The sequence below is a fragment of the Chionomys nivalis genome, chromosome 17, assembly GCF_950005125.1.
Source record: "Chionomys nivalis chromosome 17, mChiNiv1.1, whole genome shotgun sequence".
Taxonomy (NCBI): Eukaryota; Metazoa; Chordata; class Mammalia; order Rodentia; family Cricetidae; genus Chionomys; species Chionomys nivalis.
The window spans coordinates 58,982,946-58,997,469 of record NC_080102.1 but is presented as its reverse complement, the minus strand read 5'-3'; the positions used below and the strand labels follow the sequence as shown (position 1 = coordinate 58,997,469).

General features: G+C 51.5%; 1 protein-coding gene across 1 annotated transcript; it reads left to right on the top strand.

Moving 5' to 3' along the window:
- The first annotated feature begins 5,991 nt into the window (after positions 1 to 5,991).
- Krt84 (keratin 84) lies at positions 5,992 to 12,816 on the top strand. The gene is made up of 9 exons (XM_057791403.1): positions 5,992 to 6,525; positions 7,703 to 7,911; positions 8,471 to 8,531; positions 9,115 to 9,210; positions 10,026 to 10,190; positions 10,309 to 10,434; positions 10,876 to 11,096; positions 11,506 to 11,537; positions 12,482 to 12,816. Exons 1-9 carry the CDS (start codon positions 5,992 to 5,994, stop codon positions 12,814 to 12,816), a joined length of 1,779 nt encoding a protein of 592 aa, XP_057647386.1.
- The last annotated feature ends 1,708 nt before the right edge of the window (positions 12,817 to 14,524 follow it).

Sequence of the window (14,524 nt, the reverse complement as noted above, 5' to 3'; positions counted from 1 at the left end):
AGTCCACTCCTAGGTGCACACCCAAGAAAAGCAAATGCCTGTATCTACACAAAACACGCACACACAATTGTTGCAATGTTCATAATAACCAACATTTGGAAACAACTCAAACATCCACAAACAGACAGGCAAAATGCAGTGACCCAGCCAGCCGGTGTAATACGACTTTATCCTTGAAAAGGAATATGGTGCTAAAGCATGCTGCAACATGGGAAAATCTTGAAGCATTCAATGCAATAGAGAAATCCACAGAGATAAAAGGCGGAGGGAAGTTGCTAAGCGCAGCTGGCCAGAGAGGACGCTGGGAACCAGGGAAGTAGCTAAAGGTTCTTTCTGGTGTGATGAAAGTGTTCCGTATCAGTGAGGACAGCTGCAAACGCCTGTGACTAGACAGAAACTCTGCCAAATCCCCTTAAACAACCATGGCGCTGTGCACACGGCACTGCGTATTGAACGCTGGTGCAATCGAGGGCAGTTTCATGAGCACAGTCCTGGAGCACTGAATACAGCTGGGGTGGCTGAGCTAGGATGGTGGGGGGCATGGAACTAAGGGTCTCACTTTAGTCAACAGGACCCAAAGCTCTTTGGGGGAGGAGCAGGTGGCAGGCAACCCGGAGCCTCAGAGCCCTGCAGGATTGTGAGGGGAGAGAACCCTGGTGGGAGACTCAGGAGGTGGGTCTGGGGCTTGTCCTTCACATACTGAGAGAGAGCCTCCATCTGTGCCCCTGACCCTGTGCCTGCTGAGCTCCCTGCTGGCTACTAAGCCAGGACTCTGGGAAAAGGGCTGGCCTGGAGTCAGCCACAGCCCCTTTGAGACTCCAGTTCTAGGTCAATGGGGTTCCTAAGAGTGTTTGCTGGAGAAGGGGCTCCCCAGCAACACAACCCACTGTGCACATCTGACTCAGACCTGCCTGCGGAGAAGGAGCTCCCCAGCAAGCACAACCCGCTGTGCACACCTGACTCACTCAGCCTGGTCGCGTCTCAGAGACTCAGCACATCTCCGGATTTCAGCAATCAGGCACTTCCTGTTGTCTTACAGTAAACCCACTCTCCCTTCTACTGTGGAGGTGACTCAGAGCAGGCATAAAGTGCCCCCTGGTGGTGCCCTGGTAGTTCTCATTCTACTCGGGAACACCTCCCATCTGTGCAGCACTCCTGGGTGCTGGGAAACAAGAGGGATCGCCAGTCCTGCTGAGTGGCAGGAATCCTAGTTCCTCATTAAGGGTCCCAGTAAAGGCGGACCCGTGAGGAGAATGGGAGATACCCTTGTGTCTGTCTTCCTGAGTGTCGCATAAGCCTGTGTTCCTCTCCCTGTCCTGCTCCATGAGCTTGTTCCCAGAATCCTCTGCTCCTACCCCAATGGCCCTTCCTCATGCCATCATTTCTGTGGCCCCAGGCTCTCTCACTGCTGCCTCTCTTCAGCTAGGGTTACCGAGAATACAGAAGGAAGCCCAGCAGCTTGGGTTGAGACAATGGCTTCAGAAATGGCAATATGACCCTGGAGGCTGTGTCAGGAGGATCGCAGAGTCAGGGTTCATATGGAGTACAGGTCGTTCTAGGCCAGCCTGGGTACCAGAATGGAATGGGGAGTGGGAACAGAGCACAGTGATAGAGTACTTGCCTAACATATGCAAGGCCCTGTGTTCAGTCTTCAGTACGGAATGGGGGAGGGAGAGGGAGAGAAGAGAAGGGTGGGGAGGGGAGACAAAGAGAGGGGGAGAAAAATAGGGGGGAAGTAAAGTGAAAGGATGAGGAAGGGAAAGAAAGGGAGGAAAGAGAATGGGAAGGGAAGAGGAGAAGAGAAGAGAGGAAAGGGGAAGAAAGGGGAGAGAAGGGGAGGGGAAAGGAGAGTAGGGGAGAGGAGAAAAAGAGGGGAAGAGAGGGGAAAGGAGGGGAGGGGAAGAGAGGGGAGGGGAAGTGAGGGGAGAAGAGAGGAGAGGAGAGGAGAGGAGAGGAGAGGAGAGGAGAGGAGAGGAGTCTGAGAGGGCATAGACAAGAAGGTGCTGGACAATGGGCTTCCACCTCCAACCCACCCAGCCACTTTCGGGGGTGGGGGGAGGGGGCACGACTCCGGAGCTGGCTTTCCGGGCCGGAACAGGTCTCAACATGAGAATCTCCCGGCCAGAACCTGATGCTAGCACAAACTCATGCCCAGGCAAAGAGGAAGCACTTTGAAGAAGGTGGAGTTGAGCAAAGCCTCCTCGGCATCTGGGCTTTCCCCTCCTGCCCTTCCCACACACACCCACAGACCCAGCCAGGCCTACCCAGGGTTCCTGGACCTCGCCTGGCTAGCTAGGAGGGGATTCCCCTCTCCTCCCATGCCATAGATAGTATCATGATGACCCAGCAATCAAAGCTCGGTCACACTGCTAAGCAGAGGCAGGTCTCTGGGATTACACCCAGGCTTCCTGACAAAAGAAACTGTCGTAGCAGCAAAACCTCCAGGCCAGAGAGAGCTGTCAGGGCGACTTCTCCTCCTGCCTCCACCCACCACCCCAGAGAACACCACTCGGGACTGTGTTATGCATCATGTGGCAAAATGATGTCTCAGAACTCTAAAGTGCTGATGGTGACAGGGTTGTGCTTGACTGGTCCCAGTCACTCACTCCCACCTTTCCCACTCAGGAACCCCAGGAATGCCTAATGGAGTGATGAGCATCTTGCCATGGGAATGTGGGGTACAGTACAGAAGCTGGGTTGGGGGCTCATCAGAAGTAGAGGGAGGATTGGGTCCAGAGGAAACTGGACTCGGGCAGGCTAACCGGGCCGCTGAAGGTCACAGGCACACCACGTACCACGGTGATATTTGACTGCTACACTATTTAGAATGGCTAGGGTGTGTTAGTGTTGAGGCAGGGGTTTTTCATTGGTAATGTCCTTGTTTCTAAGCCCTCTGTGCACAACACTGCTATTACCGTACCTACCTGTTCAGAGCACCCTGTGCACGGCCACACTGCTGCGAGTGGGGAGAGTGGGGTTAGCCAGTCCACTCGATTCCACCAGCTGACTTAAGCCTTCCTTCCTCTCTCCTTCCCGCCACCTGTCCAGCTCCAGTAGGGTTCCCTTGTCCCCTTCCCATTCTCCTGTGACTCTGCTAGTCTTCGAGACATGTGGATCCCTTTCCTCCAAGCAGGTGGACACAAACTCCAAGAATCAAAGCTGGAGAAAGACTGACTCCATCCTGTTAGCTCCCTCATTTCTGTACCCCCACCGTCTCCAGGGCCATATCTTCCCACGCTGATGCCGGAGGCTCCTCTGCCTGAAAAAACCACAGAGCCAAATGCCCAAATGCCCCTCTATCCTTTCTCTGTCTGCTTTGTCTTTCTACGTTTAACTCTTGAGATGGATTCATTCATTCAACAAAACCCAGCAGCATGTCTACCCATGCCCCCCCAGCATCCAGTGCGGAAACACATGGTAGTGTTGCTTCCTAGAGCTAGCTCTCCTGAAAGGGCATACAGCAGACAGATGATGGCAGCCAAGCTGATGCAGAGAGTACCTCAGGTGGTAAATTCTTAGGAAGGAGGAAGCAGGGGAGGAGGGGAGGGGACTCCAACAGCGGGTTTGAAAGTGGCCTGAAAGAGCTGATGGAGCTCTGAGAGGACAGACAGACAGCCCCAGGGTAAAAGAGCACACGAAAGCTCAAATGTGGTAGCTCACGCTTTTAGTCCCAGAACTCTGGAGGAGGCCGAGGCAGGCAGATCTCCAGGTTCAAGGCCAGCCTGGTCTACGAAGTGAGTTCCAGGATGGCCAGAGATACACAGAGAAACCCTGTCTTGAAAACGAACAAACAGAAACAGGAAGGGATAAATGTCTGCAGCAGGGAAGTCCCTCCTGAGCGGTGGGAAAGCAGGGGGGGCTGGGCAAAAAGCAATGAGGCAGCGGGTTCAAAAGTGTTGGCAAGGGGACCTCAGAGTCCCTCCAGAGAGGCACTGGCTCTGAAGGCCCTCAGCAAAACTATGGCATGGTTAAGTAGGTCTTTAAAGGACTTCCAGACTATGGTGTTAAGAATGGTCTGAAGGAACAGGGTCAAAAGCCAGAGACATCCCAGGAATGTGAGTCAGGAGACCTACTGAGGAGCAAACAATGGACCCCAGCTGGTACAGCCCCGTGGGCTGTAAGCACATGGGGTACAGGTCTGCTGACGGTAGGTGTGGATGGAGGATGAAACAGGATGATTCCAAGCTTATCGCATGAGCTTTGTAGACAGTGATACTGGAGAATAAGAAATATAAAGCAGAAAGAACTAGGGGAAGCTTGAGGTGCCTGTTCGCTATCTGAGTGGAGCTATTGATTAATATATATGCTGGGGGTCTGGGAGGATGGCCAAGTGGTTCTTCCAGAGGACTCACGCTCCATTCCCAGCTCCTATACTGAGCTCACAGCCCACTCTAACTCCAGCTCCAAGCTATCCAGCATCCTCTTCTGGACTTCATGGGCACCTGAACTCTCATGCACATATCTTCCACGCACACAGGCACATACTAAAAATAAATCTTCAAGAGGACACAGCATGTGGGGCAGTGTGAGGTGCAGGCATGTGTTGGTGCTCACTGACAGGCAGAGTATTTAAAGCCCTGAGTCTGTGTGATGTCACCAAGGGGTGATCACGGGCGAAGAGGAGAAACAGTCAGAGGCTGACCCAGGGACACTGAGTATGTAAAGCTTGGACATGTGACTGGCTAAGAAGACTCAAAAGGAGTTGGAGAATACAGTGTCTGGAATGGAGAGAAGGCCGTGTTTGGAAGGTAAATGGGAGTGAAGGAGACCGTGGAGGCCACAATAGAAGCTGCTGGTGAGCCTTAGTAGAAGTATTCTTTTGTTCTTTATTTATTTTCCTTCTCCTCCTTTAGACTAACAGCTGACAGAAAAATACTGATATGACTTGGTGCATACACACACATATATACACATATACATACATACATATATATACTATATATACATATACATAGATAGACAGACAGACAGACAGACAGACAGATAGATAGATATCCCAATCATTCAAGCACATGTTTCCCCCAAGCATAAAGCAAGGCCAGGCACTGTAATGTAAAAAGCGAGCTGGAGCTTGGAGTCCTGAATATCTGTGATACTACCAGCTGTGGTCAACCCCACTGGCTTATCCAGGTCCTTTCTGCTTTGTTTCTGTAACCCAACCAAAAAATTATGAATGATTCAAGGAACCTGTGAGGATAGGTCTGTAACTCAGCTCCAGGATATGCCTGGGGCTTAAAGGTGGGGGCTTCAAGCCACGTGGATAACTCTACAATGCTGCCTGGGACAGAACAGAGACTGAAGAAGAAATGTCCTTTGAGAGTCTTAAATCAGGAATGTGTCCACACCGGCACCAGTAAGGTCTGTTCTAAAACAGCCAGACCATGAAGGAGAACCCTGCCAGGGCCTTCTGAGCACTGAGTCTCTCCGCACAGGCGCAGGAGCTCTCTTCTCTCTGTAGGATCTCCTCCTTGAGCTGTGCATACCGATACCGTGTCTGCTATGCACACCCCTCCTGCCTTGGGAGAATTCGCACTGGATACCCACATTCCTCCAGAACCTCTGCCTGGAACTGTTGACATTCTGACTCTCTGTTGGTTAGCCACACTTGGGCGGGGGGCCTTTGTATTTACGAGCAAGGCAAATTAATATCCCCATAATGGCAATTGTGGTGGACTTACAGGGAAAATGAGACTATAATGTTTATGTGTTTATATGTTTTTAATATTTATAGGTTACCTGCTCCAGCCCGCATCCTGATGAGGCTAGGTGTGCCTGAATTAGTTCACTGTGAAGGACGTTATAGACAAGAGTTTCTGCTAACTACCCAAGCTCATAAATGCTTTTAAATGGCTTTTTTTGTTTTTATGAGGCCAATCCTCATGTCCACACACACATAAAAGGGGTGAGAGGGATCCACTAGCCTCACAGAGACTCTCAGCTCCAGCTCACCCCACTGCATATCGCTCCTCAGCTGTCACCCACTAAGCCGCCATGTCTTGCCGCTCCTACCGAGTCAGCTCTGGTCATCGGGTGGGCAGTTTCAGTTCTTGCTCAGCAATGGCCCCTCCGAATCTGAACCGCTTCCGGACTAGCTCTGTCTCCTGCAGGAGCGGGTCCGGCTTCCGTAGTTTCGGTGGCTTTGGTAGTCGGAGTGCCATCCACTTTGGATCGTCCTCACCTCGGATCACAGTTGGGTGCTCTCGTCCTATCCGCTGTGGAGTTGCCTTTGGAGTCGGCTCCGGTGATGGGAGTGGAGTTGGTCTGGGCTTCAGGGCCAGCAGTGGTGTTGGCCTGGGGTTTGGAGCTAGCAGTGGCCTTGGCTATGGTTTCGGAGGCCCTGGCTTTGGCTACAGAATTGGAGGAATTGGAGGCCCATCGGCCCCCTCTATCACGGCTGTGACTGTTAACCAGAGCCTGCTGACTCCCCTCAATCTGGAGATCGACCCCAACGCCCAGAGGGTGAAGAGAGATGAGAAGGAACAGATCAAAACCCTCAACAACAAGTTTGCCTCCTTCATTGACAAGGTACCTTGCTGGATGACCCTTGGGATAGGCACTGAGAGTTAAGGGTGCCAGGGTACTCTTCCCCTTCAAAAGAGCTGGCCCGGGTCTGAGCCATTGCTTTGTACCTAAGGCATCTGCCAAAGGCATTGAGGGATTGGTGGCTTTAGATTGTTCTTCACTGAGAATAGACAAACCAGAGGAACTGCTGCATGGTGAGACAGACTAAGACGCTGGCCACAGATTCTGGAGAAAAGGAAGATGGTCCAGCCAAACATACGGGGATATGAGCAAACCAAGCCCTATTTCTTGGTTACTTGGAAATGTCTCCTATAAAGGTGGAGGCTTCACTCAGGTGTTCAATTGGCTCCTGCATGAAATATTTCATCCTTTAAGATCACGGTGTTCTGAAGGGAGTTTTTATAGTTCCTGGGGCATATGGTCTCATCCATTTAGCCTCAGGAGAGTGGGAATGGACTGGAGTGATCTTCATGTAAAAGACAAAGAATTCATACACCCAATATAGGCTACCACAATCTGGTTGAGATTGAGGAAAATACAGATGGCCATCAATAGCTGATATACAGAAATAATGATGTGAATTTTACAAAAGCAGAGACCCAGTTGACTGTGTGTGCATGGAGAGGAGGCTTGGTCAGATACCAGTTGACTGTGTTTGCATGGAGAGGAGGCTTGGTCAGATACCCAGTTGACTGTGTTTGCATGGAGATGAGGCTTGGTCTCTGGAAGCAGGAATGAACCTCTGTGAGCTCATTTTGCCTTGGAGCAAAGGAGCTCAGCAATAGAATATTGGAGATGCTGGTCAAGGTGTACGGTCCCAGGTAGCCACTTTCTATAGCACAATGACCCCCGATGCAGTCGCTGCTCTGTGTACTCTGCTGGGGTTGGCCAATATCTGCTCTCAGATACAGGCAAGCCCAGCCGACGCTCATCCTTTGAGCTTCCTCGTGACTGCCTGACACTTTGCTTAGGTGTGGAGGGGAGAAGTGATACTGAAATGTCTTTGTAGCAAAGCAGAGCCGGGTGTGAGGAGAGGATCATAGACCTGCCCTCCTGGCTTCTGATGAGTTAGAGGCACAACAAAAGCCAGAGCCCTGATAATACGTGACCGAGTCTTCACTGGCCTACACAGGTGCACTATCAAGCCTTTTAATGTGTTGCCTTTGCTTCTTGGATGTAGGTGAGGTTCCTGGAGCAACAGAATAAACTCCTAGAGACAAAATGGAGCTTCCTCCAAGACCAGAAATGTGCCCAGAGCAACCTGGAACCTCTCTTCGATAACTATATCACCAGCCTGAGGAGGCAGCTGGATGTACTAGTCAGTGACCAGGCTCGGCTGCAGGCTGAGAGGAACCACATGCAGGACATCCTTGAGGGTTTCAAGAAGAAGTGAGTATACCTGGGCTGCCCACACCTGGGCACTGTATTTCCAGAAGCAGAAGCCCAGTGCAGATGAGATAGGATTATTATTGGCTAGAAAACCAAGCTCCGGGATGCAAGGAGGACAGTGGTGAGAGAAGTGAGACAAGGGGTCCTCTGTACAGAGGAAACGGATTTGGAACGGTGCGGGGTGGGAGGAGTTCTTAGCACTGCCTGTAGGGATGACTAAATCGACTCTGAAAAGGGGGTCTTTTGCTTTTAAAGAAGCCCCCACACTCAGCACTGTGTCAGGGCCTACCTTCTCTGCGCTCAGCTGCAATGCCTGAGTTGTTTCTCACAGAGAAGTATAGGAAGGTCCAGATTTTTAGACCCTAAATCCAAGTTGAGAAAGTAAAGGATTTGGAGGACCACTAGCTTAGAGAAAGTTCTAAAGAGAGGACTGACAGATGCTACACTGTGAGCAGCAACGGAGAATCATGTTCCTCAATAAACCAGGACCGTGTTGAGGGATTAGTGAGGGCTTGGGAGCAATGTGAGTGAAGGCTTACCCTCCCCTCCATGCTCCCAGGTATGAAGAGGAGGTGGGATGCCGAGCCAACGCTGAGAACGAGTTTGTAGCTCTGAAGAAGGTAAGGCCCAGCAAAGAGTCCAAGGGAAGTTCTGTATGGAGTCACGTGTTCTCCAGAATCCCAACCCCAGCCCCAGCAACTTCTCAGACAGTCCTGCAGTGGATGAAATTGTTCATCCAAACAACATTTGATCCAAAGATCAAATCCAGTTCCCTTCAAAGTTTTGATTGGACCACAGATTATTGAGTTTGGGTTCTGTGAGTTTGAAAAAGATGGACTCTTAAGTTTCTTGAATTACCAAGGCTTTCTTGGTAATTTAAAAAAAAATCTGTTTATTTGGTGTGCACAGGAAGGGCACGTGTACTCCATGGTACATGTGTGAACAGCTTGGGAGAGTTGATTCTCTCCTTCTACCATGTGGGACCCAAGGATTGAACTCAGGTCTTCAGGCTCCATGGCAAGCTCTCACCTCCTGAGTCATCTCTACGGCCCCTTTCTTTGCTTTTAAGTGGGTTTCCACATGGCTATAGGGGAAGAGGGACCCTCACAGTAGGAACGGATGGCTCCTCCTGCCCAGCTCCAGACCTCTAGGTGGGAAGGGTGAATAACAGAGGCAGTGATCTCATCCTTCCTTTTTATGCAGGATGTAGACACAGCTTTCCTGAATAAATCGAACCTGGAAGCCAATGCGGATGCCCTGGCCCAGGAAGTTGAATTCCTGAAGGCTCTGTACCTGGAGGTGAGACTGTCTTCTCTAGGCACTCAAGGATGAGACTGCTCAGGCTGCACGCCCTGGAGGCTGAGTCAGGCCTTTGGGTTTCTAGGTGCTGGTTTCCTACATCTAGTTCCACTCCTATGGAGACTTGTGTGCTTTCTGTCACCTTGTCTGGGGGATGAGGAAGGTCAGGGACTTCACAAGGCATCTCCACAGCCATGTTAGGCCTGACAATGACCTCCTGTCATCTGTGATCCAGATCTTCATTGGCCAAGCTGAAGGATGGGTTTTGGAAAGTCTGGCAAAATGAGTTGCCAGAAGGAAAGACATGAATCTGATTTAACTAGCCAAACCAATGCCATTTGTTTCCACGCAGCCTGTGTAGGCTGAAGAGGAATCAGCCAGAGCTGCAGGGGAAGGTCTCAGCAGGATGGAGACTCTGGTTCTCTGAAGATTCTGGATCTAAGAATCTAGGTTCCACTGTGTTTTAAAATGTTGCTCCCTCTCAATGGACCCTGACCAGCCCAGCCACCATGTGGGTAGATAACGTGAATTTAGTCAGCCGTCACTGGTCACCTGAGGTACCCCTGGTTTTGATAGTCACCTACGCCAGAGCGAGCACCCTAAAGTATGCTCTAAGCATATGACAAGGGTTCTAAAATCAGTTGCTTCTCGAGCACGCCTTTTTTCTGAGTCTCAGGCTGGATGGGGGTAGGTCTTGCGATGTCATAAAGCAAGAAACAAAGCTCCCTGTTTCTGATTCACAGGGGACACTGTGACAGAGTCCCAGCTGCTAATGGATCACTGAGTCCCTCTGTCTTGCTGATTCTCCAATACAGGAAATCCGGCTGTTGCAGTCACACATCTCAGAGACATCTGTCATTGTGAAGATGGACAACAGTCGGGACCTGAATCTGGACGGGATCATAGCTGAAGTCAAGGCCCAGTATGAGGAGGTGGCAAGGCGCAGCCGTGCTGATGTTGAGGCCTGGTACCAGACCAAGGTACCAGACCAAGGCAACAGGAGACAGGGGGAGGGGGCAGGTGCCCTGGGGTGATGACTTTAGTCTGAGGTCTTCAATCCAGACTTCATGTGGTCTAAACACTACATTCTGCTCCTAGTATGAGGAGATGCGGGTGACAGCTGGCCAACACTGTGACAATCTACGAAACACACGGGATGAGATCAATGAGCTGACCCGGCTGATCCAGAGGCTGAAAGCAGAGATTGAACATTCCAAGGCTCAGGTGAGAAAGAAAAGCAAAGAAAGCTACAGAGGGAGGAAAGTCTGGGTCCTTGGCTTTGAGAAGTTCCAAGTCTGGTAGATAAAGGACCCATCAAGACCTAGACACAAAACCAGAGGGCTGTCTAGAAAAACTTCCAAGAAAAGAGAAACATGGACCAGAAGAAAGGCCTGAGTAGAGGAGGTAGAAAGAACAGAAGACTGGAATCCTTAGGTCTGTCTCAAGGCAGCAGAAACACAATGCGGATGGAGAGCGGGTAACAGCAATACTCCACCCCTTGCTGACCACAGTCACCATCCCTGGAAAAGCAGCCACCTAGAGCTCCAACCCAGGCCTGGCTCTAGGTTTCACCCCTATCAGTAAGGGCAGCATTGCCAAGCCCACTGGGGGCACTCTGCATCCCTAGCAAAGCCCACATGCACATGCAGACTCCCTTCCCTGCAGTGTACCAAGCTGGAGGCCGCCGTGGCCGAGGCAGAGCAGCAGGGCGAAGCAGCCCTCAATGACGCCAAATGCAAGCTGGCAGATCTGGAGGGCGCCCTGCAGCAGGCCAAGCAGGACATGGCGCGGCAGCTACGCGAGTACCAGGAGCTCATGAACGCCAAGCTGGGCCTGGACATCGAGATCGCCACCTACAGGCAGCTGCTGGAGGGCGAGGAGATCCGGTGAGAGCAGGAAGGAGTGAAGTCAGACTTCCAGAAAGGTTATCAAAATAGAGGGAGGGAGCCAGGTGAAGAAACCTGGAATGAGCAGTCTCTAGAGAGAACAATACATTTTCCAAAAATGTTAGCCGATTGCCTCTGACACAGGATCCGAAGGGGCTGTGCTTACAATGCGTTTACAAGCGAGCTGCACCAGGCCATAGGCATTTTGCCTGGTTGATTAATTGGTTAAAATATAATAATAAGTCGCCAAATAGTTTAGTTCAACAACTTATAGGCAATCTCTAGAAACATGATATGTTCCAAAATTGCGCTAAGAGTTGCTGGTGAGACTCACCTGTCCCTGTCTACCCAAACAAGAAGCGCCTCTGACAGAAAGCATGTGAATTCATTCATTTCTTTCTCTCTCCAGAATCTGTGAAGGTGTTGGACCAGTAAACATATGTAAGTATTTAGCCTTTTCTCAGACCGTTTCTTAAGGAAGCTCCTGAGATAGCTTGTTTGGCCAAGACAGTCAGGGGGGCAGACCATGGGGTCCCTGTCCTCTGCAGAGGCTCTGGAGCAAAGAATAAAAGTGGTTTATGGGCCTTCGAAGTGGGGGAAGGTTCCTGGAAAGAGCTCTGTTTGCAGCCATCACAGAGACTTAAACAGAATGGGAAGGCTTTGTCAAAGAAGAAACTCACATTTGGATTACAGGACGGGGCAATGATAAATGGAAGTCGTCCCCCTCCCCCAGCCCCCTTCTTGAGAAGGGCAGTACTTGGAAGGACACCCGTGGGGGTGGGGCAGGCAGAACACATCAGTTTTACTCTCAGAGAAGAGCCCTGATTTGCTAGGAATCAAGAGGGTAGCAATGCTCTTCTGCAGAAGGTCAAACCCAGAGGTCACAGGGATGGCAAGGACTGGTGCAAAAGCAGAGAAGAGAATATCAAGCTTACACTCAGGGCTGCTTTAAGCAAGGCTTGGCTGGATTCCAGTCCTGAGGTATGGGCTGTGTCCAGTGGAGCCCAGCAGGGCTGCAGAGCAGAGTCATCAGTGGGGCAGAGATGGCTGGCCAGGACAAGGTGCTGACAGCATTTCTTGTCTGTTCGATACACGGAAACAAGCAAGAGTTGCAATATAACCAAAGAGAAGTGACCCTGTGGTTCTACGAAGGCCACTGTTCCCTGGGTGACACATCTCACTTGGCCTCTCAAATCCTCCTGACATGGGACACAGATAAATAGTAATTTGTAGACATTAATGGCAGTCGATCTGTGGGCAGAGGCAAATGCCCAGGGTTCGAGAAGCATCCTCCCCCTTTCATCTGTATGTAGTCTTAGTCTCTGAGCCACTAGACAAGCGACTGGTGAGTCCTGGATTGCGCCATTTCCCTTCCTTCTCCACAGCTGTGAGCAGCTCTCGAGGAGGTGTGCTGTGTGGCCCCGAGTCCTTGGTCTCTGGATCCAGCTTCTCCCGCAACAGTGGGGTCACCTTCTCCAGCAGCAGTAGTGTCCATACCACTGGAGGGGTTCTGACTTCCTCAAGCCTGAGGGCTGGTGGAGACCTGCTGATCTCTGGGACCAGAGGAGGCTCAGTGCTGGTGGGCGATGCCTGTGCCCCCAGCATCCCCTGCCCACTACCCACTGAGGGTGGCTTCAGCAGCTGCAGTGGTGGCCGTGGCAACCGCAGCTCTAGTGTCCACTTCTCATCCACCACTAGCTCTCGCAGGACCAGGTACTAAGATAACCACAGCCTGGAGAAGAACCAACCGAGCCATCCTTGCTTCTGTCCCCTGAGGTGCATAGACTCTGGTCCTGAGGGATCCCCAGCTGCTCTTCCTGCCAGTACACAGCCCTACCCATGTCCTCTTGAAGGACTTTTTATTGTGTAAACACACACCCACAGCCCCAGTGGCACTAGCTTCTCCTGAACTCCCAGTGTCTTTTCTTCGGATCACCTTCAGGCTTCAGTCACAGTAAATGTATTTTCAGCACTATTCCAGGAAGCGGTACACGCAGGAGAAAGGGAACATCCAGAGAAGCATGAACACAGAGCCCTGGGGCCTACAGGTGTCCTTAGCCACTTCTTGTTCCCTCGTCCCCCCTTCCTTGCCAGAAGAGGCTTCTCTTTTCCTTCCCTGGCCCCAAAGGACACAGTCCTTGGAGACCACAGGGATCCCTAAGTGTCCACGGTGGTTCTCCTCCCAGTGGCTCATCTGCGCCGGCTGTCTCATGGCTGCCGATTGTGAGTCTGCCGAGTAGGTGGAATGCATAAGGAGAGGGGGCTTCTCAGCTCTGGGTGTCTTGTCCTGTGGTGATATGAGGCCCAATTCTGCCCTGTTGCTGCAGCAGGGTTTTCCTGCAAACCCCAGAAGGGGTGGCTGGGGGTGGGTGGGTGCCTATTTGTACTACTCTCTGTGTTCCTGGGTTTTCAATAAACTTGCCAAGCTGACTTCATGAGGATTCTGCCTGTTCATCCAGATCACACCGAGGAGGTGACCTACGGGAACCCACTAGTTCACTCTAAGGAGAGTGTGGCCACAGAAAGGGCTGGTGTCCTGGACCCATGGAAAGAAAGGGTCTAAGGCTCCCAGGGAGGGTCTCACAGTTCTGGAAGGCAGAGATGACGAGGATTCGAGGTTCTGAAAACAAGTGCCAGTCCATCCACTCTTCTGTGGGTCAGCATGACCTCTTCCTGACCATGAGGACTCCTCCCCTTTTCTGCAGCTCCCAGCCCACCACCAAGCCCTCTGAGATCACCGCAGTGGTAGCCTCTTCTCTCTGTCCTCACTCGCGTCTCCATCCAACTTACTCAGCACAAGGCTACTAGAGAAGTCTTTCTTACACAGAAAACTTGTCATCGCCCCATTGTTTCAAGCCTTCAGTGGCTTCCTATTGCCTTCCGGAAGCTCCTTACTTAACATGACATTCTGGTTCCGCAGAATCTATCCACATACCCCCACTCCCAGCCCTTCTCTCAACTGCACCCACTTCCAACCTGCCGTGACACCTGCCGTGATGCCTGATAATAGAATGTTGGCCTTGCTCTCAATGAGCTTCCGGTCTAGTCTTCAGAGAAGGGTAGATACGTAACTGGGCCTTGGGAGGTTGAAAGCTGCGCTGAGACCAAAACGGACACAACAGCGCATAGAGGAGAGGACCAGTGCAGACATGGGCAGTGTAGTTTCCTAAAGGATGTGGTACCCAGCAGAGATGCAAAGGATGGTGAATGAACCATCTAAATGGGACAAAGGGTGCCAAGAGAGGCCACAGTATATGCAAAAGCCTAGAGACTGTAGACAGTGTGGCAGGTAGGGGGGCCTGCCCGGAGCCAGGTAGAATGTTACTAGAGGTCAAGATACAGCAGCAAGTGGAGGGCAGGAGTCCACGAGCAGGGACCCAGGCAGCACCTGGCAAGGCGGTCAGGGCCCAGGCAGCAGCCACACTCAG

Excerpts from the sequence above, each read along its gene's own strand:
- Krt84 (XM_057791403.1), top strand. The coding sequence starts at position 5,992 with ATGTCTTGCCGCTCCTACCGAGTCAGCTCTGGTCATCGGGTGGGCAGT. Across the intron at positions 8,532-9,114 it reads AGTTTGTAGCTCTGAAGAAG|GATGTAGACACAGCTTTCCT; the intron begins GTAAGGCCCAGC and ends CTTTTTATGCAG. Across the intron at positions 11,097-11,505 it reads CTGGAGGGCGAGGAGATCCG|AATCTGTGAAGGTGTTGGAC; the intron begins GTGAGAGCAGGA and ends TTCTCTCTCCAG.